Raw genomic sequence first — 26,072 nt, forward strand, 5'->3', positions numbered from 1 at the left:
CCACTGATTAACATGCAGGTGATAACGAGTCAGCTCTGATCTGTAGACATACTGACACAAAGAGCATGACCAGCAGCAACACAATAACACCCTACCTGACTTGATTTGACTCATTATAATTTAAACCCTGCCGAGCCTGATCGACAAAGTTGGGTCTAACTTAATAGAAGTTACACAGCATGCTGCATTTCCCTGTTTCTAATAGATTTTTTTCGGACTTTCACATTTTTATTTTTGTGCATTTCTCATGTTTTTAAGAGCTAATCCACAAAGTACTTCAATCTGAACAAGCTGCTCTTAAAGACACCGGAAACTTTTTACAAGCTGTTATAACAAGACAAGATTAAAAGGGAAAGATGGCACATTATTCCATCAGGAAATGTCAGAATCCATCGCCATGATTTTTAGGAGGAATTAGACGTGACAGACTTGAAATACTGCAGTGTTGAGGATGTTGCTCTATATTGCCTTCACTGATCACTCCTAATGATCTGTTTGAGAGATAACACATGGAGGTTAAGTAAGAGAATCACATAAACAAAAGAAGGTACATTTTAAATATCATTTTCATTGATCTTCTCTCTGCTTTACTTCTTCCTCCTGTTACCTTTTTCCTCTGTTATTTTTTTCTGTCCATCCTTAACGTCTTATTCCTCCTTTATCTCACTGTGGCTTTGCCGTGTCTTTGGGCCCGGGGTCTAGGTGTGGGCAGGGGCAATTAGATTCTACAGCTAGATTAGATTAAAATGACATAAAACAGAGCATGTTATAAATTACAGTCCTAAAGAACACTCACAGAATGATGAATGGTAAATGGACTTGAGCTTGTATTTTCTAGTCTTTTGACAATTCAAAGCGCTTTTACACCACAGGTCACATCTACACATTCACACACTGATGGTAGAGGCTGCTATGTAAAGTGACCATCAGAAGTAAACCCATTCATAAACACTAACACGCTGCCAACAAGCAAGTGTCTTGCCTTGACATGTTGCTGCAGCAGCTGGGGATGGAACCCCCAACCTTCCGGTTGAAAGATGACCAACTCTACCAAGTGAGCCACAGCCCCACAGAGTACCCCAGTAACAAGTCTTGAAGTCTGCAAGTGGGGCGTTTCTTTATGCCCCCCACCCCCAATGAAAGCAGTCTAGAACCGGTCCTGCTTGTCACTCTTTTTCTTGGTGAGATTCTCCTTCTCTTGTTTTCTCTCGTCTAATTCTCTCCTCTAAATCTCTCCTGTTTACACAAATCAATTTCTCTCTGGGTGGGATCTGGGGCGTTGAGACTTCATCGCCATCACCTTCAACTATATTTAGAGGCTTGTATGCTACTCTGTTATTCTCCTCCTGTCGCTGTGTCCGTCTCGGAGTCTGTTTTCTTTGTTACCACGTATCTGTCCTTTATCCCTGTCTACTTTCTCTCTTTCTTCACTTCTGTATCCCTCTATATGTCCTTCATTTTTATCTACAAGACAAGGACACTGAATCCAAATCAATGACACGTCTATATTGATTTTAAATATTATCTGAACTTCTTCAGAAGGAAGAAAAACTTGTGAAAATGAATATGCTGAGGCAGGATTAGTCCTTTACCCACCAGTATTTTGTCCTCAAAGTTGTCTTCTGCATTGATGGAGAGCTCGGGTGGACTTTAGATTAGAAACTTTTAATGACCATGTTGCACATAAAGCAGCTGGGAATAAAAAAGATGAATAACTGAGTGTATGTACATTTTTAGAAAAAGATGCAGGTATACATTTACAATGAACTGTTTTAATAGATCTCCCAAAATGATCTATGACCCTCTCCTTTCATACTTTTTTTTTAATTATCCAAAATGAAAAAAGCAGCATGTCCCTTTCAGGTAGTGATTGGCTGGCCGTGTGAGGATATGAAGTACACTGGCTTCCACCTACTCTTGCCAGCTCTTTTTCATTCTTGACATAACTATTTCATTTTCTGATTATGTCCTTTGAGCAACATCCTTAAAGACTGAGGAAGCCTGACTGAAAGATGATACTATTATTTAGGTCTCTCAATGACATCAGGCTGTCACCACCGGGCTGTTTGGCTTTTGGAACACTTTCACCTTTAAAAATGTTTCGAGGACACTCTGGGCTCATTTGAGGAGGACACCTGAAAGAACCCTCTCTGCTGTACGTCTGCACCTTGCAAGGTTTTGTCCATGAACGATCACATTATTGCTCTCCATTCGAGGAATAACGAGATAATGATGTCTTAAACTAATAATATGAAGTTATTCCCTCAATTCACTGCATGCCTAAAAGCCAAGAAACTCAGATGACAAAGCCAGTCAAAACCTTTTCAGTTTCTTTGATAACAGGAACATAGTGGTGACAAAGTTGATTCAATTCAAATGATTCAAAGTTTAACTCCTTCTGTACCGAAAACAACTGTGAGGAACTTTTGTTTTTATGATTTTGACATCTTATCTTGTCCTGAATATATGGAAGTAAGCCTGGGCAACATGAATACACCATTTATCACCATACAAATGTTCATATTAAATCGATATCGATAAATGCCAAATCATTATTTCTTTCAAATGGCATTTCAAATATTATTACTATTTCCTGATCATATTTCCAGTTTGTGTGCATGGGTATTCCCTCACTCTTTCCTTCTGTCACTCGTCAGCTGTCCTATCATTTAAGGCAAAAATTTCACATAAAATGTAAGTTAAATTTTATTTTCCAATTGAATACTACTTACATAACCCCCCCCCAACACACACAAACACACACACATACACACACAAGACCTACGAGCTAGTTTGCAGTTATAGGTAGGCAAATATAGGTGTTTAGACCTTAAACGCTATTCAATATCCTTAAAAGTTCAATTTTTAACTTTGTATTTTAAAGGATATATGAATACAGATCCAAATAGCACTCTGTCGATGATTTCATGGGAACATAAAATAAACAAATCATGAATGCACTCAGTGAAATATAAAAAAAAAAGATGCATTTTGTCTATTAATGATAATGATATGTCATTCAGATTCAATACACCTGCAAAGTCTTTGTGTTTACTTGCAAGTAACTTAACTCCAAGACATAATCCCTGTGTTCTCCACTTAAATAAACTCCCCCCCCCCCTCACAGTCTATTGTGTATGCCCAGCAGTGTGCAGCAGGGACCTGTAAAGTAGAAAGCCAGCGCTATCAGTCGTTCATTGGTTTGATCGATGCCAGCCTCGCTTTGCCAAGTCCGGGAAGCCAACTCTCACACGTCATGCATAAAAAATTAGTTACACAGAGAACACTGCCCACTGAGAGTCAGTTAGAGAGGCCAAGGGAGCTGGGGAGACAAGAGGAGAGCGAGAAAAAGCGGAAGAGAGATTCCTGCTGTTGCCACCTGCCACCCTTAACACTCCCAACCAAGCTGCGTCCAAAACCGCACTTGACAAATGAGGACAGGGACACAGAGCATAGGCAAAGTCCCTGAGCTACAACCCTAACAATACCATTCCATGGAGAGCAAGGTGTGTGTGTGTGTGTGCGAGAGAGAGAGAGAGAGAGAGAGAGAGAGAGAAAGAGAGAGAGATGCACAGTGGGACAAGAAAAAATTGGCAAAGGCTGAACTTAACAGCGGGACAAAAAAATCATCTAAGATAAGGAAAAGATTCACATTTCACATCCATAAAATGATTACTTTGTTCTCATAGCAATTTTGAATCATGAAAAGAATCACCAATGACCAATTGTTTAGAAACTAGGATTGCAACAAATCTCAATATAATAGTTGTAATATTTTGGGCCTTCTTGCCTTCATTGTAGGACAGCTGAAGAGAGACAAGAAATGCTGGGAGGAGAGAGTTGGGGACGACGTGCAGCAAAGAGCCGAGGTCAGAGCGGAACCCACAGCTGCTGCGACAAGGACTATGGCCTCGGTACAAAGACACTAGGCTAATCTGCGCCCCGTGAACTGCGTTTTTGACGGTTTTGCGTCCAACGTGCTTCCATACAAAATATTTATCTCTGAATTGGCTCTGTTTTTGTGTGCCTGTTAGTCTGTGCGCTGGGATAAGGAAACCCCTACCCCTAGTTAATATCCAATCACCATGCGCTAAAGCTATCGCTGCCGACACTGCTGTCAGATGACACATTTAGGATTGTCCCTATCTTCTGTTTGGATTGAAACATTGCTGATAAGTAGAGAAACTGCACTTGGAATTTTAAAAATACATACACACACAAACCATTAAAGAGGTCACACAGGTGATCTGTCTTTTCACAACCCATCCTCCTAGCTGAGTATTTAACATGAGGAATTACATCTCTTCCCCCCCTCCCCATTTAGTCTTCTTCGTGTCACGTTGTCTCAGTGTATTCTCGCCCGTTCTTTTTTAACGCAACTGTCTTTCTTTTCTAACCCTTCCTCTTTTCCAATCTTAAAACCTGCATTAATAAAATCTAGCAATTTGCCTGAATATGATGATCATGTCCAGATGACAACCGCCGCCATGCATGGTCAGGACCGTTGTCATCAACACAGAAGAATAGTTATTCTAAACTGATCACAAAGGACATCTCATTCAGTAAACAAATTCTTCAGTTTAGATTATTAAGCGGAGTCAGAATTTATCACAACTTGGCTATTTCACTTAATGCAGTCGCATCTTTCAGTGTTTCTATCCATTCTCATCCATCCATTATCCTTTACCGCTTTTCCCATTCGGGGTCACGGGGGCTGGTGCCGATCCCAGCTGTCATTGGGCGAGAGGCGGAGACTGTTCACCAGTCAATCAGACAACCAGCCACACTCACATTCACACCTACGAACAATTTAGAGTCAAGAATTAACCTAACAGGCATGTCTATGGACTGTGGGAAGAAGCCACGCACATGGATTCAAACCAGGAACCTCCTCGTGGTGAGGCAACAGCGCTTACCACTGCACCACCATGCAGCCCTCAAAACAAAGCCACTACATCTTAAAGTTCATCTAAACATGTCTCTTACTAACTTGGCCTGATTAGATCCGTTGAGATCATTAGTGACATCCTACTTGTTTTTAATTCTCACGACCATACTACGCTTGTTAACCTTGTGTCGCTCTCAGCACAGCTCCACCCACCCTTCAGCCTGAGTAGAGATCAAATCAATCAGAACAACCACAAGCATCTGTGCCTGAGTCTTTTGACCAAGTACACAGACAGAAACTCAATGCTGCTGTCTGTGGTGCTGAAAAAAATCGAGTAATAAATGTTGGCAAACCAAAGGGCAACAAACACTAGCCTTGTCACACAGTGGCAGCGTAGAAGTTTGGATGCATCGATCCACATTAAGAGAGAAAGAACACCACTCCTTGTTGGTAGAGTGTTACAAAAGTACTTAACAACAAGTCTTATTTATTTGGAATAATTAAAGGGAGTTCATTTAATGCTACAAACCACCAGTCCTTTCAGCTTCCAAAATGTGGTTGTAACACACTCTACCAAAGAATAAGAAAGAAAACCTACTATATTCAAACTACTTCAGCTTCAAGTATCTATTATCCCTCACTTTTAAATGTAGAACTAGTCTCAATGTAGCAGATGTGGCTCAGTCAGATATCCCTCATTGTTATTGTTTGAAATGTTTCTTACAGCAGCAGATCTTTGTTGGTGTTTGTCATCAAGGCTTTGACCTCTTCACTCTTTGCAAAAGTATTCCCATGCAGAGATGAGATAATATCACGAACACACCTTGCCAGAGCCTGCAGGTGGATTCTGGGAGGTGCAAAGCCTGAGTGACGTCACCCATCTGCTCCTTAAGGGGGCTTTGGAGTCCCACCGATGACGGTCGCCATGTTGGAAATCATGTCTCAATCTAACTATCAGAAAACCTAACGACAGGCCTATAGCTGGAGCTGAGACGGGTTTCAAGAATGTTGACAAACCGTTACAGCCCGCCCACCTGTCAATCAGCTACGTGCCTTGTAGTGAATAACGCTTATTCTTCATAAAATCAAAACAAAACCCCCGTACAATGTGTGACGATCAAGACAGGTGCTAATCAGAATTTTTTCATTTTTTGATCCAGGCAATAAACATTTGAATGGGGTGTGTATGTGACTTCCAGTGTTTCTGCACCGAGCCTCAAGTGGGCACTCGATGAACTGCAGGATTTTTAACTTCTACATTGGCTTCAATTTTCACCTGGGTTTCTCCTCTAAAAATACAACTGGCCCAAGTTTGGCCCCCTCAGTAAAAATTGGTCTAGAACCGCCACTGCACATAGTAGTATGAGGCCAACACTGGTACTAGACGTCAATGACAGAGCCTGCAGCTTGCAGTTCTCCATTAATGGCATCAAAATAAAATAAAAAACGTTTTCTGCTTTTTTTTGTTGTAATTTAAATTAATATTAGAATATTTTTTGAGAATGTTCAACCATTGTTGATGATGAATTCAGTCAATCTATGCATTCAATTCATCACCTTAAGAGTCAGCGAAAGCCGAATGATCCTGCCTGCAAAGCCATGCAGTAAGTTACAACATGTAGCAGGAAGCATTGCACACAAACAGCCAGAGCCTGAACCTCACTCTTCTACAATAATGTAAAGCAAACTCCAGCTCAATTAAAAAGATCAAATAATCCAAGTAAGCATCAACACCATAAAGTTTATCTTCTCCCCCTATTGACCTCTATTTGCTATTTACCTGTTTGTAACACACTGTAGTTTCATAGCTAGTTTGCATAAAGAAAGACAGAGTCTCAAACTGCAGCAGAGTAATCCTGTAGATCTTCAGAGCTTTTAACTAATCATCATGCTCGTAGTTGGAAAAACAACAGGTGTTGTATCTTTGCCGAGATGTGCTCTGGTGGTACGTGGAACATAATCAACAACTGTATTCATTTTTTTCACCGTATACAGCTAATTGGGATACATAAAGGTGAAGTAAAAACATTAAAAATCCCCTTTGAGCACTTTTTTAATCTAGGCTTTCTTAAGGGAAGGAGAAATTCTCGAACAAAGGTAAAAATGAAACTCCATGTACATCCTATTTGGACAAAAAACATTTCGAATGGGGAAAAAAAAAAAAACATCAAATGAAAAGTTGTAAACTCAAAACAGAAATGATATTTGATAAGATCATAATGACATAACATCCTAAAGGCTGAAAATGTCCCTTACCTTTTGTGCTGCACACACCTGGAAGGCATTACAAAACCCATCAAAACTCAATACAATGGTTACCATGGGTCACATGGTCACAAATCACTGTGCTCATGAGTGAAAATGTTTCTAACTGGAGTTGCCTGCTCTGCTGGTTTATTCTTCAGGTCCTTTAATCTATGTATTTTGTCCGTTTTGATTGTACTCACCACATCATTGCAATGCCCTTAATGATTTCTCTGGAATAAAGAAATGTATTCTTTTATGTATATAAAATTAAATAAAATGAAACAAATGAAATTAAAATAAAAGCCTAACTTGTCTGGCCTACTCAGACCTTTACTCACAATGAGCGGTACTGGTTTTGAGATTTAAATGGCCTAAACCCTGTTTTCCCTGTTTGTTTTCCCACAAAGGGAAATAGGTCTTTGTTTTTGGTATTAGTTTGAAGATTGATATTCCACCACATAATAATTCTAAATGATCCAAGATATAAACAGAACATGCCGTAGATATTACCCATGTCTTTATGACTGCAATTTGAAAGAGGCAAACAAGCGTGATGGAGATGTAAAAGAAGTGTCTTTTCATACTTTCTATCCATACACTCCACTGCTCCTTGAGCTGATCGATGGGACTCATTTCTAAAACAGCACTTTCTACGGATGCTGACAGATACATTTGTCAAAAGATATATCTTGGCATTTCATCATTGTGGTCTGAACACGGACATTTTTATTAGTAGGAATAGAAACTGAAGTGTGTTTTTTGTCGATACCTGGTGAAACAGATATTGACTGGAGAACCACCATCACTGATATCTCTTCAGATCGTCTGATCCTTCAGAGTTTCACTTTTAAGTTACAAACGAGACTGTTGGGTTAGGGTTTAGTTTACCATGCTGAAGACTATTTATGATATTGATTTTGCTATTTGTTTGTTTTTGGTTATTTTTCCTCAAAACAGCAAAGACTTACGTTCATTGACAGGCCCGCCACAGAAATGGCTGGGCCCTGAAAGGCCCAGTGAATGGGCCCTCCCAGGTTATGATTTAAACCAAGGTATGCACATTCCAACAGTAGTGTTAGCGCTAGCCTCCTGGCTAACATAAGCTCTCTCTGGGCCCGCTTACGCCAGTAACATAACAAAAAAAAAGAGGCTCAAATCCTTTTAAGAAGAGGGGGGCTTACATTTTGAAACAGGCAACATTTTACTAGAGCAACAATAAATTAAATGTGTGTTTATGTTGCTATAAGGTAATTTTTTTTTTAGGTGTAACATAGAATGTGGTCATTGTTGCATAAAATTAAGATGGACCAAGTTTTTGCTAACCTCCATGGGCCCTCCCCAATGTGAGCTTTCCCCTTTATCCCTCCTTGTTGGTGGCTTTGTTCATTGATACAAATACTGAATTCTTGGGACTGTCCATTCAGGAAATATGACGGCATGTGTTCGTTTATTTTACTTAAAGGTCACATATTATGCAAATCCACTTCACCATGTTTTAAAAACACTAAAATATGTCCCTAGTCTGTCTACAAACCCCCCAAATATACTGTATGAAAAGTCCATCCTCTCGCTCTTTTGCCTGCTCCACTTTTCAGAAAATGTGTGCTCAAACAGGCCGTTTGGAGATTTTCCCTTCATGACATCACTAAGGGCAGTAACCCCTCCACCAGGTGGGTGACACTCCCACAGCTAGGTGTTTGTTCTGCCCCTCTGAGTCTGCCTTCTCATCCTAAACAATAGGGCATGGAGTGACAAAGCCCAACTCAGACACAGCTCATTTACATTTAAAGGTATAGACACAGAAACAGCCTGTTCTGATCAGGGCTGAAATAGAGGGGTTTATAGGCATGATCAAATACAGGATCAGAGTGGATTTAGAACAATAAACTTCACAGACATGTTTTGGGGAGCTCTGAGACTTATTTAAACTGGTTGAAGAGGAGGATAACATGTGACCTTAAAATCCAGTGACAAGTTGACAAAACCTTTTAGGAGAAAAATTAGAAATAATCTCAAATTTTTATGGAGTCAAAAAATCAGAATGATGGCTTGTTTCTTGTTTCCTCTTCAGGGTTGGGTGTTGAGACATGAGAATAATTTGTCAGCTTAATGACGTAACAACATTGGAGATATTCCTTTGATTAACTTTCCTTTATATTCCTTTGGATATTCTACGGATTAATTAAATCCTTTTTGGAAGACCTCTCCTGAGACTCAATCAAAAGCAAAGACGCAGGAGGGCAAGTTACTGCAAAGATGTTGAAACAGCTCCGCTTTGCACTGAAAATGCAGCTCGAGTTTACACCCAGACAGAACAGGTGCTTCAGTACTTTCACAGCCCCAATGGAATACACTTATATCCATTTTAAGTCACACTGTGGATCGTGCATACATCAAACAGGCATACACCAAAGACAGAATGCTACAGGAGTGTAAAGGCACAGATGGCTCCCTGTTCACTGAAAGGAAAAAGCTCGTTATGTACAAACTTGTTGTCTTCTCTCCCACACATCCTGCTCCCCCAAATTAAACTATTTCTGCCTGCTCCTCCACTCTCTACAGCTTGGAACAAAGTTTCTTATGTTTGCAGAGGAGCGTAGAGTAAATGGAAATACACGGCGGCAGGGTGAGCAGTGCACTTCTCCTGGCGGGCTGGTACTTGTAAAGAAAGCGTCATTTCTCACATATTGTATCAGCTGCGGTGGTGAGGACATACGAGAATAAAGAATATTAACTCAGAGCCTCGCCTCCGCAAGAAAACGTATGAAAGTGTCCACTGTGTCTTAAGTTAAACTAAACTGTGATAGCTATCCTACAGTGTTGCAAGCTGCTGTGAGCTTGTGGCATTTATGAGCTAAGAGAGTGTTGCTGCTAACAGCGAGGGTCTTTGTAAAAAAAAAAAAAAAAGTTACAATCTGAGAGAAATTCAATTTGGCACCAGCTTGTGTAAAAAGTGTGTGTTTGATCTGACTTCAACAGAGAAGTCATTGAGAGTTTGAGCTTTCATTGCTAAAGAGGAAAAACAAGACTTTGATAACATGATTTAGAAGTGGATGTGGATTTTTTTGTTGTTGCTGATTTTGACCTCAAGATGCCTCTTTTGTTTTTGTTTTTTTTTGCACCTTTTTGTTGTTTGGAGAGCTGCCCTGAATGTGTAAAGCTGACAAATAGCTCAACATCTCTGAGGCTTTTTTCTCCGACTCGGGGCTTTTTATTCAACAGATCTGCCGTAGCAGGAAAACTGGAAGAGAAGACAGCAGTGATTGTTCCTGCACAGCCTTCTTGATCTCCAGTAAACATCAACACATACTTTTAGGCTCTGACTGGCAAAGTTAAAATGGAGGGTGATATTTTTGTGCTTTACTTAGCTAATGACCCTGACATTTTTAAACGGCTGTACCAGCTGAGTAACTGACATCGGCTCGCTTTGAGGTTTGCTGCCATCAACAAAAATGCTGCTGCCAGTGCTGCTGTCTGTGCATCAATTTAAATAAATGAGAAACTGCACATCCCATTTCTACGTTAAAGTTGACAATGCAATAAAGACAGCTACCAGGGACTTCACTGTAGAAACTGTGTAATGGTTTGACCATGTGCCGGGGTGCCAGTAGGACCACCCAAAGGTCCTAAAAACATAGAAGACTTAGAACCCAACATCGACACAACCATTGAGTGACATAAATACTCAGCAACAACCAATAAACCTCCACAAACAGAGTCAATGAGGTTTAAATCTGTTATTATTCTCAAAGAAAAGAAACATTTCACATGAGGTGGTGCGTTCCTCCGTCGGGCCCGGTAATCTTAGTAAAGTCCTGCAGTATGTGATGTGCCATGATTTTCATGTCTTGTAGTGTGGGCATGCTTGAGATTATGGAGAATAATCTGTGTTAAATTCTCCTTATTTGTTTTGATGATACCCGGATTCAAAATTGGGTAGGATTTTTAAAACTCCTGTAGTGTGAGCCAGGCTTAATTGGCTGTAAAGAATTATTCTGTCTGCAATATGAAGACCTGCTTAACAAGTGAAACAAGATCGCCACACAATATAGAGACATGAAAGTTTATATAGACCAAGCGCAGTTACTTTCCTTTGGATCGCTGTTTGCAACAAAGATGAAATTATCTTTAGGCAAACACATTTCACTCATCTTTTGTATTTGATTATTCACCTCCTTACTTCTTACACCTAAGAAGAACACCTTCCTTATAGCTGACTTCCTGTCTATTCTGTCCAGCTTGACGCGTGCTTACAGGGTGCTCTGACTAAAATAGATCCGCAGCGTATTGGAAACGGAGCAGAGCGTAGTGGCGCTGTTGGCACGCTCCAGAGACGGATTGCAGCGCTCGCTGTGGAAACACAATGATTGACTAGAGTGGCAGCGAACGGTGGCTAGTGCACAGCGCTGACAGAATGTATGTGGAGTTACAGACTTCTTCTACAACTAAGAGATGGAGAAAAGTGGCTGAAGCACCACTGAATGAATGTTTTGTTAATTTTGCACATTTGGCTGTTTCCCTTCGTTCCTTGCTTTGCGCTCAATACAGAGAAACACAATTGAATCCATCTTGACCCCAATGTCAGTGTTATTCTTAATGGAGAATAGAGCTGCATCAGGCTGTTAATATTGTCCCGGTGTTATCTCAACTGGAGAACTGACAGTCACAGCGATGTAGTGATTTCATCTGTGTAGCATTGAGATAAGGAGGATGGTCCTACCTTGGCTATGGTCTCATGGAACTTGAAAAGTGGGTCCAGAGTCTCTGGTGACTCAGCAGAAAACTGGGCTTCTGACAGGAAACTGGTGGCCTGTGGAGAAAGGAGAAAACTAAGTAATTCAGTCGAATCACAGTTGAAATCTCTGTCTCATGTCTTATCAGCTCCGCTCGTGATCTTATTGAGGCAGCTTTCAGGTTTTCAGGACAATAATGATTCCAAAATGGAGGAAAGATTTAACAAAAACTTGGTTTTTGTCCTAATTTTAAACAGTTTTTCCATTCTAGTTTGTTCTTTTCTATTCTGAAAGTGGAAACAAAAGGTATTACATTTTTAGTGTATGACAGGAAGCAAGAAAAATGATGTCAATGCCAGAAAAACTACCAGGACGTTTTGTTGTGATGTCAAATAAACACAAACACTGAACACCTACTGCACACACGCACACACACACACACACACACACACACACACACACACACACACACACACACACACACACACCCACACACACACACAGTACCAGATGCTAACACAAAGTCATTCAACCCTGCCTTAACACACTCAGATACTGACTCATTTTCACCTTAGCCTTCTTTGTTGTGTGCCACAACTGAGACAGACAAATAAAAATACCAAAGGTTTAAACTTTCAATTTCAACTCAGTGTACCCTGCAAATCTAGATATACCCGACAACTCCTGTGTGCCCTGTTAGTGTCAAACACTCATTTGAACATTCTGATCATTTCTTGTTGTTTGAAGTTTAGAGTCGTTCTGTTGAATCGAATCATTTCCTATTTGTTGATTTCTTGTGCCTGCGCTCGAGTGCAGTGTTTATTTGTTGAACCAATCAAGCAGGACACATTTGGTACAGGACAATAAAGGTTTCAATTTCATAACTTTGTCATCGTATACTTTTACTTTTTTACTAACTTTGATGAGCAGCTAGGGTCAAACACCTTCAGGCCTGTATTTCTTTCTTCATCATATGCTTATGTCCACATGTAATCATGGACATAAGCAGTATTGTCCATGATTTTAAAAGCAGCCTCTTTATGAGATTATGCATTTTACCTTACAAGAAAATGCTAATTCATTGCAAGTTGCTTCCAAAAACTTAAAATTAAGAAGAAATCATTCTAAGACCATACGATTGGCAGATGATGGTGACTTGATAAGTACGTGTGTACATGTTCCATTCACTTTTTTTCCCAGCCATTCGACCAGACAAGACTGTCTTCAACTTGAAATGATCAAGTTTGGTGCATATAAAGAGACAATGTAACCCAGGTGAGAGGGCCAAAAATCTGACTTACAGTCTTATGGTGAAGTCCAAAAGAGAGCAGGCGAGGCATAAAAAAAAAACAAAAGAAAGAACACAAGGCTGAAGACAGAGCTGAAAACACTAGGAAGGGTTGAACACTCAATGCAGGGCACACGAACCGGCACAGAAACAGGGGTTGACTAAGATTAAATCAATTAGGAAGGTGAGGCTAATAAGGTAAAGGAAAAAAAAAAAATAGGGCCGGGCACACACTCACAGAGGTGGGGAAACACACAATGATGAGAGTTATAGACACCCATAAGGGAGGGGTGGGTGATAAAGTAAAAGAGGAAACAATGAATACTAGAACAAAAGAGCAAAACAAGAGTATTCTTTAAACTTGTAAAAATCACACCGTACAATTAAAGACAATGTTTTATGACATAATTTATGTCAAATTCCGAAACCCCTGCCATACTGAAGCCTCCGCTCTCCTCCTGCGTTGTTGTTTTAGGACGCTAATGTAACGCTCTTTAGTTAGCTCATAGATTCGCATTGCATTTAAATTGAGACCAATTTTTAATAGTTAGTAAACAAAAGCATGAATAGCATTTTATTTGTATTTTAAGTCAACACCCCATATTCATTTGGCATTGAAAGTAACTGTCTACTAGGTTGTAGGCTGGGGTTAACGAAGGCAGGTACCGTCCTCTGCGTACCACTGGAGGATTCAGTGGTGGTTGGCAGCACTGGAAAAAGAGGAGAGCCTGCCTGTCAAAACGCACTTTCAAAACCAGTCACGGTCGCATTGTCAATAAGAAGACACATCCGCTAATGTTGCGTCATCTTAAACAACACTCCGTCTCCCTATCTCCTCATCTGCTTCTAAGTCGTTCTGAATTGCTTCTGGACCATGCGAGCTGTGTTTTGATGCCTTTCATTACTGCTAGTTAACGTGAGCACGCGCTTCCTCCAGTGCAGGAAGTTGAACAGCCATCTACTGAGACTGTGTTGTTCTCGGAATGTGGGATAGAGGGAGATGCAGGAAGAATGGTAAATGGACTTGAGCTTGCTTTTCTAGTCTTCTCACATTCACACCCTGATTGTCCCATCCATACACATGCATACGCCACAGACGAAGCAGCGGGAGCTATTAGGGGTTTAGAGTCAAATATGCTTGACTCAGGCACAAAGGTTTATCTCATTGAAAGGAAAAAGTTAATTCCCCCTACCAACAATCTCAACCCGTCAATATGGTAAAACTCAGTGTGAGCCCATATGGGGAGTCAAAGTTTTTACTTAATTATTCACGTATTTACGCATTCCAAGAAGGAACGAGCAGAAGGTTTCATGGAGTCTTTCTGAGTGCTGCCTGTGAATAAACGTGTGAATTATTGAGCACGACATCTGCTCCAAAATATGCCCTTGTTGTCGATGTCAAGCCGAGTGTGTTCAGCATCTCCAAAAAAAGAAGCCTCACTGACTACACTCAAAAGAGACCAAATCAAATCAAACATCGGTTACATCTGTGGTGCTCTGTTAGAAAGCCAAGAGCTATCAGAACCCTGGAGATATCTCCAATCAATCCCAGTGTTCAAGCTTTTTTTTCTGCAACTACTTGTGGTGATTTGTGAAATCAGCGCGGTGAGGAATCAGTTACACTGCTTTTAAAAAAAAGATTATTCTCATCCCATCAAACAATTATTATGGAGGATGTAAATATTCAAATTTACCCATTTCACCTTTTAAAAAAAAAATAAAGGTTACAACTTTAAAATACTCCAGTAAAACTTGACTAATCCAAACATCAACATGTGAAGTGAAACCTACAGGAGCATGTTTCACAGATAGAAACGCTCAATGCACCGAGCAGGAGCAGATATGTCATGACTGAGTATTTGGGCTCTCTGCAGGCTGTAGATAGTGGAAGTGGTAGGATTATTTTTCACTGCTTGTCAAAATATCAAGAGGATGTTTTGTTGTCTGTAACTATCAAAACTCATTCTGCACTTCTCAATACAGTGATTATCAGGGACACTTAAAAAGCATGAGAAGAACAGTAAACAGTGAAGAAGGTACATCAACTCTAACATTTTATTTTGACTGGCTTTAAATCAGATATTTGACAAGTTTTCACAAAGGTTAGGAGAGTGAATATTGGATTTGCGGTCATAAGATTGAAATGAACATGACTCTAGAGGGATTATGATGTTTCTCCATAGCCGTTGGATGTGTGAAAAAGCAAATGTTTAACAGAGATCTGATGTGTACAGCTTGTTTAAGTTGCCCAAAAGTGGCCATTTTCGACTACAAGGGCTTACGTTAGTATGCCTGATCACATTTTCTCAACTGGATGGGTTTGTTATCAAGTTTTTTCCCTGGTGGATTCTGTCCAGGGGCGTGTCACATTTTCTCCACAGGAAGGGCAGCATTGTGGGCACGCTATGATATTCTTCTACAGGAGCATACGATAGATTACATTATCATTATTATTACATAAGGTCAGGTCCCTTCATGACATTTCTTTTTCTAACAGAAACAGGGGCGTGTCTAGATGGGTGATCTGATTGGCCATCCCAAAATTCCAAATCTATGATTGGCTATTTGCCTAATCAGGGGAGAGACTTAAGTACTATTCAACTATTCTGGTTGTTAGTTTACAAGACAGGCGGACTTGTAAATATAAAAACAAAAGGTAAGCGTGGTCGATTACGCATCCGCACATCGGAAAACAACACAGAGAACATGTGAGCAACTTTACTGACTTTCTGGCTTATTTTCAGTCATTGTAGTCAGATACAGCCAGAACACTCCAGGATTTCTGGATAATGGAAGCTGTCCACGTTGTGTATCCGTGCTTGTGCTCGTGCATGAACTGTACCATATCGAAGCACACCTCTTCAAAGCGTGCCAGGTACAAGGAAGTGTACGCAAGTGTAAGGAAGTGTACGCAAGCAAACTGTACTTTAGGGGTGAAGCATGCTTAGGCACAGTACAGATTGCCTCGGGTGAGCATGCTATAAAAAAACAGATCTAAAAAAGTTGTCTGGCTGTCAAAGGACTTCAATCAAGCTAGTGACAAGAATACAGCTACATGCAATACAGTGATGAATTCATGCAGATACAGATATGGTTCACTCAGTTACATGGATTTGCTCAATGTGCTTCTTCAGAACAGGACAGCTCCTTTTGCCATGGATATTTGGTGCCAAACACCAGGCCGAATCAGGCACTCTGTTCTGTAGTTCAGAGGAGCAGGATGAAAGGTTTCACAGCGCTAAAGCCTTGAAACAGAGACAGAGATAGCCAGGATCAAAGATTACAGACTTCCATTCACTTTGTATTTAGGAGCCTTTGTAGTGCTTATCTACCCCTCATTTTATCTTTTACAGTACAGAACCTGTCTGCACCTTCATCTTTCTTTCCCTCCTTGCCCTTGCTGGGTATTTTAATTATCCTTGGTTCCAAAAACACTGCAATCGCTTTTTCTTAATTAAATCACTGAATTGATGAAAATTGACATTTTTAAAAACTCAAAAACATAAAACAAAACACTAATCACTAGATGTGATAGGTTCAAGGGTTTTAACTAATAGGATAACCAGAGGAAGACAAAATGTTTCATTAATGAGGAAGCTGCACCTGTTAAAGCCTGAGGACTGCTCCACTGAATATTTTGAGTTTTTAAGGAGAATGATATCTGGATTTCCATCACTTCAAAGTAGTTGGATGATTTTTTTATGGAATGATATGATCACATTTCCTACAATAAGTGGCTCAGTTGTTAACACTATTAAAACAGCAAAACAACCTTTTACCCTAATTTGCATGGAGGAAATCAACAAGTTTGCATGTTCTTCCTGTGCTTGCGTGGATTCTCTCTCAGTCATAGGTGTTCTTGCTGTAGTCAGAAGAGATACTTATACTGTAGGTAAACTATAAACCCTTAATATTCTGCAGGTTTCTGGAAGTGTAAGTTGCAGACACAGAGCGACCACAGTACCGCCGCAACTCACTTGCATCTGCTCATTAACACAACGTTGTGCTGTGCAATTAGCTGGCGGCTACAAGGAATTGCACTTCATACACAGCAAGCAAATTCACACAAACAGTTTTCCTGCTGTCGATTTCAGAACAGGTTTTAGTGCAAGCCAAACCCTAACTTTTAGCTTGGATATTTGGAAATTAAGAGTATAATTACACATTTAAGCCTGTAGGTTTCCTATCATTCTCCTTATTTAACCAAAGGGCATATAACCACATTTAAAACAACAAAGTTTTTAGATATATCCATGATGCAGGTGGATCAGTGCTCCACTGCAGATAATCTGAATTCCAGATAAATCTTGAAGAACCACATCCCTGATTTTTACCTTTTGTTTGAGAAAAATAGAGCTGTTGTATTCAGTGGTTTGTTCACTTTGAGCAGGAATCAATAAAAGCTTAACTTGCATGTCTAACATGTAACAAAAGGATCCCTTAAGGTTGAAATGGATGCCATGTTGATAAGGCTACCCAGGGTTTTTGCTGCATAGAGAATTATTTGGCGCCCCCCAATTTATCCCAACAGTCATGTTAAAACTATACTAAACCGCGTATGATGTAAGCTAGCTGCAGCTAGCTGTGGCTACTTGTCCCTGCTCCTCTGCTGTCTGCAGACGGGTCATCGCGGGGGCACGCCGAGACGAGACACACCAACATACATGGCTGCAAACGCACACACACACCGGAACGCCAACCTGTTTACTTGTAGTGCAACGGAACACGGTTGATCTGCGATCCGTATGGACCGAGTCGGGAACGCACGTTCAATTTTCTCCGTTCACCGTGTCTGCTTTTATCAAAAATCAATAACTGAACGATCGTAACGTCAGCCAGCTGTAGTCTGTGAACTTCTCCACACAGACTGTCAAACAGTGCTGCGTTATAGCCAGCAAATATATTTTTATTATTTCTCAATCTCCTGATCTGATGAAATGATCCAAATTATCTGTGACTTAAATCTGTGATTATTTGACATAATACCTTAATAACTCAAATAAATGTACTTAAACAAATGTGTATGCCCTGGCAGGATGTGACCTCCCCCTCTCCCAATCTCATTACACCCCTCTCCCTCAAAATGCATCTCCTCCCCTGTTTCACTGTTGCAAGAAAAAAAAATTCTTTACCAGATTTAATTGGGGTTTCAGTAACTTAAGCATAATGATAATATTATTTAAAATGGTCAGAAATAACAGGAAATTCACAGATTTCTGTCAGATAAGGTAATACAGACTCGTAGACTATACTGTTATACGCGGGTCGAACGTTTACTACAGCGCATATAGTCACTCCCCAAAGGGCCATTATGAGCCAGGAAAAACCCTGCTACCATTTCACACTTTCACGCATTGTTGTTTAACGAAAAAAACTATAAAAAAAAAAAAAGCTGACACTGTTAAAACTGAACTAAACTAAATACTTACCATGGTCTGTTTTATTTGTGGTACAAAAAAAAAACTTTGCATGACAATCAGATTTTAAGCTTGACTTAAAGGTGACATATTATCCTACTATTCAAAAAGTTTAAGTAAGTCTCAGAGCTCCCCAAAACATGTGAGTGAAGTTTCTTGTTCTAAATCCTCTCTGATCCTGTTTTTGATCATGTCTATAAACCCCTCTATTTCAGCCCTGTTCAGAACAGGCTGTTTCTGTGTCTGTACCTTTAAATATGTAAATGAGCTGTGTCTGACCACGCCCCTCTAGAAGGGCTTGGGTGGTTCTGGCTTTCTCGCTCCATGCCCTATTGTTTATGCTGAGAAGGCAGACTCAGAGGGCAGAACAAACATGTAGCTGTGGGAGTGTCACCCACCTGGGGGAGGGGTTACTGCCCTTTGTGAAGTTATGAAGTTATGATGATGTAATCTCCAAACGGCCTGTTTGAGCACACATTTTCTGAAAAGTGGAGCAGGCAAGAGACTGAGAGGATGGACTTTTCTCATAATTGGGTGGTTTTTAGACAGACTAGGGACACATATTAGTGTTCCAGAAACAAGCTAATGTTCATTTAGCATAATATGCCTATTCTTCAGATGAAACTGTATTTTTGAAATTTAACAAAATGTCATTTGTAAGTTAACATGATTGCAAATATGCTTCTTTTCGTAATTACCTTTAAATAAACGTCACAATGTAATGATATCTTGTAACATATCATTTTTAGTGCAAATGTTTTAACATGCTGATGCATGTTCCAGTTCGAGGTTAAAAATCGCCAACAACTAGTCAACTGTAACAAAAACTTGCACAAAAAAAAGTTCTAGATCTATCTGTTAAGAAACATTTTCTTCCACATTGAGCCCTTTGCTTCCTGAGTGGTAAGCTTGGAGGACAATGAGCATAAAGAAATTCCAATAAATGCCCTTACCATGTTTGGATTCTAACCCTGCAACATTACAGTATTACCCCCTGACCATGAAAACTTTGGTTAAACTAACCATTCAGCTGTAGTGATTCTTTATTTAACACAGAACTGTAAGCTTCATCTGACAATGCATCATAGCTTGAGTAAGAACGTACTCTCCTTCGTGTTATAGTTCCATACAACTCATATTTAAGCCTTATGTACAGGAAATAAAAGGGAGTGTTCAACTGCAAAGTCATTACACAGCATCTACACAGGAAATCTTTTGTGTGAAGACGTTTGTATGTGTCAGTTCAAAATGAAAATATTGGCTACAAATATGAATGAGAGAGATTGCATAAACATGGAAAACTGTCACTTTTTCCTCACCACTAGACTTAATAGATCAATAAATCAAATTGAGATTTTTCAGCTTCTATAGAACAAACTTGGATTTCAGTGGACCCTAGTACGTGCTTTCACTACATGCTTGGAAGGGGAGGGTGGTTAGTGGAAATCATCAGGCTGCTCCCTGTTACCTCACTGCTTGATGCCACTTCACCTTGAACTCTGCTTCTTTACACACCATTCTTTCAGTTAAAGACATACATAGGGTCTTACCAAGTTGTTGAAAGGAATAGATTTACATTTAACCAAGAATGGATAACAGGTTAAATCTTGGACTAGGACTGGACGAATAGCAAAGGTTTAAGCAAAGTGTTTTTAACACTATGACAGCCAATATGCTCTGCGGTCTGTCTCCGGCACGTGCCAGCATCTCCACTACACTCTGCTGTGTTTCAAATACGCTGGGAGTCTATTTTCGATGGAGCCCGCTACAAGCACAGCTGGACAGAACAGAACTATCTGGAAAGATAGGCCGCAGCCTGTAGGTGGGCTGTGTGCTGACCTCCACCAAGCAGAATAGCAAAGAACAACGTCACCATTATGATGTTTTCACCATGATCGTATTATCACAATCAATCAGGTCTTCCATGACTGAAGAAGTTCATTCCAATAATACTTCGCTATCATACTCTGAACTTTCTCCTACGTGACTATCTTGCTCTAATGCCACTTTGGAAAATCTAGATTCATATTGTTTGTCTGCGAAGGACAGCTGTAGTAATGAAACTTAATGGTCCCGAGATACGGTGTAAAACTTCAGATTTACACAAATTGACATTTATCTGCATAAAAGAAAATCCTCTGAAATATTGACGTCAACATTAAAAAGCAGAATTTACTTGTGTAAACCATAAAAACAAAGTAAACTGTTTTTTTTTTTGTTTTTTTTTACCAGGTTTTCTAATAGAATAATATAATATTTGCACCCACATTTTTGTGGATGATTAATGACTCATTCAATTTTGATATGGATATTTATTATTTAATGTAAAGTTCCTGGATGCTTTGATTTTCATCTTGAACACATTTACAGAAAGCTGAAATAAAAGTTGGTGGATCAATTACAAGCTTACAATGCGACATGTGGAAGCTTTGAAATTAAAAATAGCTGCTCAGATTTGTGACATTTACATGACTTTTCCCCTGGGAGGAATAAAGTATTTCTGATTACTGTTACATAACAGTAAGATAAGATAACAACGTTTGAGCTTACTACCCTGAACGAGACTTCACGGCAACATGGGGGGCCTCAGGATTATTGTCTATTGGCAGCATTTTTTATTTTTTGCCTTGATTGGACAGGAAATGTCGAAGAGAGACAGGAAATGTTGGGAGGAGAGAGTCAGGGATGACATGCAGCAAAGGACAGAGAAAGGATTCAAACCCACAGCCGCTGCGACAAGGACCATGGCCTCTGTACATGGAGCGTGCGATTTAACCGCTAGGCTATCAGCGCTCCAGTAGCAACGTTTAACCTCAAGATGTTTAGTGATTTTTGCCTCTAAGGGTTTTACATTAGAGAAGATTAAGGACAAAAAAATGTTGTTAATGCAGAGACTAGGACATGCATTTCAATCTGCATTCACTTGTGCAAAAAAAAAAAATGTGTAAACTATTAAATTTCATACCCGAAATTCTGAACTATTATTTTTAAAACTTTGGAAAAGACGAATAACTCGATAGTTTGTTTACTGTTTTACTGAGTGCTGGTTATAATACTGTGACTGTTTGCTTCACAACACAGAGATGGAAGAGGTCAAAGAAAGAACATCAGTTTTCTGTACTGATGTTGATTTACACAGAATCCAAATCTTGTTTTTCATTAAATGATCTATTACCCAGAAGTTACCCTTATTCTTAAAGTGTAGTGAGTGCACCTTCAAAGGCGTGTTTAACTTACATCATTAAATATGACCTAAAAGGCTGGAAAGGGAGTTTTGAGGAATTGTTTTGACAAAGTGTCGCCAGCAGTGTCTGAAATCATTAATGAATAGTTCATAGGCTTGACAGAACCTCTAGAGAGCCCTCGTGACAACACATGAAGGTAAAGCTTAGAGAACAGGGAGGTGAAGACACAGCCAAATCAGCGTGAAACACATCCACAGCTCCACTGTTCACAGTACAGACAGTAACAATTAGAACAATGACTTATGCAACAAAGAATACACTTCATAGTGTTGAATGTGTATTTTCACTGTTTCTTTATTGAAACATTTTTACTTTAATGCTCAGTACAGATGAAGAGAAACAGGAAACATTGGTGTATTGCATCGTGAGGTTGTGGGAAATATCCAGCCCAATTATAGATTGTATCAAAGTTCAGTGAGTCTTAATGTTACTTTGGCTAAAACTGTAAAACTGATGTTGAAAAAGTATTTGCTTTCTGGTACACAACTTAGTGTTTAAAAAAGTTAAATAACCGAAGCCTTTCTTTATTTTTGAGCTTATTGCCCAATGTCTTAAATAATATTGTATTGTGACCAACCATCCACAAATGTTGTGGTGTTTACGACTCCCTGAGAAAACTACATCTATGGCCAATGTGATAACAAAATTCATTTGAGTACTGATGACCCATAGAGGCAGGTTTAGGAGAAACATCTTTAAGAACTTAAACTGGGTCCAGCGTCAACTTTAACCTGACTGAAGTATTGTTATCATCCTGTTATGTCAGTAAAGATGGTCAGAGTTGAGAGAGAGTGAAGGATTACATACTATGTCTTGATTTGGCCTGCTGTAAGAGAAGTTAAACCTAAGCCCCATATCCTCTTATTACTAGAGCCCGACCGATTAATTGGCCAGCCGATAATGGCATATCATGACTATCGGTATCAGCTAATTTTATCTCTGCTATATGTTGATATGACTAGGTTTATTCAATTTAGGGTTATTATTTATTTTTATATAATTTATATTATATTGGTAACTGTTCATTTCTAAGTTAAAATGAGTGTTTCAGTGCACTCTTGTCAATGAAGGCTTTTGTTCAACTGTAAAAGATGTCTAATAACAGCACTTGAAGGATCAACGCAATAAATATGTGTGTACACCTATATCCATCCATCCATCCATAAAGATTATTGTAGATCAAAGGAAGATATCGGCTGATATTTTGATATGTTCTTATCACTAGAGTCTGACCGATAAATTGGCCAGCCGATAATATAAGCCAAAATCAGCATATTGTGACTAATTGGTATCGGCTTATTTTATCTCGGTGTCGATATAACAAGGTTTATTCAATTTAAGTTTATTATTTATTTGTATATCCATCCATCCATCCATAAAGATTAAAGATAGATCAAAGAAAGTTATCGGCTGATATATCGACAATTGAAATGTTTCAACTGAAATGACAACTGAAAATCGGTATCGTATCGTCCCCAAAATCTCATATCGGTCGGGGCCCTACTTGTTACTACAGACAGATGAGAAAAGGAAAAAAACATTGAAACACACTCAAACGTATCCAAAACATATAGCACCAAAAATCTATTGAAGACAAGTATGAGAAACTACACGTCTCCTTCTTAGCAGGGCAGTAATAATAACAAAACATACTGTGTGGATATGATGCCCAAATGTAAATCACATTTGTTGTATTAATGTTAGATATCACGGACACATGCTGTTAGGGGAGACCAGCCCCCAACTCAAACACATGAGAGAGATGAAAAAAAAGAGACAGCGCAGAGAACAGAGGACTGGGGAAGACAACGAATAAAACAAAAAGAATGAATTAGGAAACTTAAAATCCTTGACGGTGTCTGTGGTTAATGTCGTGACTTCATGAGAAATAAACACCCAGACAGTCAAACACTTTTATCGCTGGAGGAAAGAACAAAACGAGTGCGAAGCAGAAAAAGGAGCTGCACTGTCAAGCTTAGTTCCACCTCAGTTGGATTGTCATTGATTTTTTTCCTTCCCTCCGCCTATCTTTTTCTCTTCCTCCCTGTCTTTCCAGGTGCTCGATGTAATTGGATTCCCTCGCTGTAAAACTTGAGTTAAAAAGGGAGAGGAGGGTCGACAGCCAGTCATGCTTGTAAAATAAGATGAGAAACACAGTTGAAAAGTCCACTTAACCTGTCAGTGAAGACTTTTTCAAACGGCTATCACTAACTTTGTCTCGATGGTAGTCGAGATATACACGATTAGGATTAAATATTCGTGAGTTACATTAAGGCTGTACAGATAAACTTCAGTCCACAGGAGTTGGGTTTCTTTTTTTGTTCATCTGGATTTGGATTACAATCACAGATATTGCTTATTATAAACATAATAATATTTGTAGCCATTCTTTATTTTAAGATCTAAGATTTAAAATGTATTCTCCATTTTTTTTGGATCAACCAATCACAGCTTCTGAAAAATGTGTCATACCTAGCAACAGGGTCAACCCCGCCTCCTCAGTAAGATTAAAGTTTCTGTCTCTTACTTGCGCATACTGTTGTTGCCCTGAGATTTTTCCTCAATCACTCCTAAGCTAAAAGTCTGTGCTAGGACTTTTTAAGCTAAATTAGGAGCGCTCTGAGAGGATTCTCAGAATGTTTGTGAATACGGGCCCATAAGCTCCTGACAGGAGTCTTTAGTTGGCTATGAAACCGGCTGAAATCAATCCTGATGCCTCGACGTATAAAAGCAAATAAGATTGGTGATAATTCTAATGCAGATCAATAGACCCCTTCATGTGTTGTTAAATCAATCATGGTATCTAAATAAGAAGATGGAATTGGATGGAAAACAAAACCTCCATGAAACATCCCTTGGCAAAGAGACAGGCTTGACATTCAAAATGTAAAGGTACCCTCTAACAGAATACTTTCCACCAGCGTGCATAACCAAAGAAAGACTTCATATTCAGCAGAGTAACCCTGGGTGGTAGTGATTAATTAGACATGTGCCCTTAGGCAGAGTACAACAAAAACAACTGGTAGATTTCATCATATTCTATCATCAGTATTCAAGGACTCCTGCTCAAAGTGACAGACAAAAGAGAAGGGCAGATTGCCCGGGAAAGATTGCCAAACACTAGCTGAAGATTTATGGATGAGTGTATAGAAAGAGTAGGCGACTGCAGTGGGGGTCAAGCAATAACACAGTAAAAGTGGAGAGTTGGAAATGTTTTAATCATGCGATGAAGTGGGTAGGTGGAAACTTCAGACTGCATCACAACTCAAAATCCATCCCACAAAATGGTATTTTCTTTAATCGGTGATCTTAGGAGAACTTATATGTTTAGAACTATGACCGCAGCCTGTCCTAACAACATGCGACATGAGCAAGTATCAGCGTCAAAATCAGCCTGATTTTATTGTTATCTATTGGAGTGTCCTAAGATGCGACGTACGGTGCTGTTTTGACCCTGACCCCCGTTTCTATCGTCCTCTCTGTCGCTCGCGTCGACGGACGAGGAACAAGGAAGGAGGGGGCTCTACAAGGCTCTACAAGCTTTGTGTCAACAACACCGAAGAAAAACTTTTTTTTGGCTCACTGAGCTGTTTTTTGACGATCCTCGGAGTGTTGTGATGCTCCTAATTACTGAGCATCATCCGTGTGTCCACCTTCAATACACAGGCACTAGATGTCATACTGTTTGTAAGGGGAAACTGAAACTCACAGCGCAAAGAATGAATGATTTAACGGATGCAGTGTGAACAGCCAGCATGTGATCCGTGCGATGCGACGCGACATATAGCGCTCGAGTGCTGTTCGGACACGGTGTAAGAGGCGTCATGATTATCCAATTACACAATATGATTTGAATAAAGGTCATGTGAATTAAATGTAGACATTCTGCCCAATCTATTGTGTTGAACTTGACTATAATTCTTGTGTTCCAACCTACAAATTTTGTCAACCACGCTACATTGTATGCATTCAGTCTGTGGGGTGGATTTATTTGGATTGAAGTCACTTCTTGGCTGTTTGGGAAGTTGAACCGTCAAAGCACCAAAGTCTAAAGTGCAGACCAAGACAATTGAGAGCTTCTCCTACTTTTTGAATTTGAATCAAGACACTTTGCACTTTCCATTTATGGCGTTTCTCTATGACCTAGAGGTACTCTCCTCTGTTCCCTCTCTTCAACTTGGCAGCATTTTCTCATCATCCCATTCCTCTTCATCTCTAATTCCACCACAATTTCTTCACTTATCCCTCATTGTC

At 39.7% G+C, this 26,072-nt stretch overlaps 1 protein-coding gene across 1 annotated transcript in view; it reads right to left on the bottom strand.

The window, feature by feature from the left end:
* LOC132958345 (inactive N-acetylated-alpha-linked acidic dipeptidase-like protein 2) overlaps nucleotides 1-26,072 on the bottom strand; it is a 479,226-nt gene that overhangs the window by 72,793 nt on the left and 380,361 nt on the right. Inside the window, exon 14 of the mRNA XM_061031099.1 lies at nucleotides 11,856-11,945. Coding sequence (XP_060887082.1) covers nucleotides 11,856-11,945 — 90 coding nt within the window. The remainder of the gene's footprint in view (nucleotides 1-11,855; nucleotides 11,946-26,072) is intronic.

This window comes from Labrus mixtus, chromosome 3, assembly GCF_963584025.1.
Source record: "Labrus mixtus chromosome 3, fLabMix1.1, whole genome shotgun sequence".
NCBI classification, from domain to species: Eukaryota; Metazoa; Chordata; class Actinopteri; order Labriformes; family Labridae; genus Labrus; species Labrus mixtus.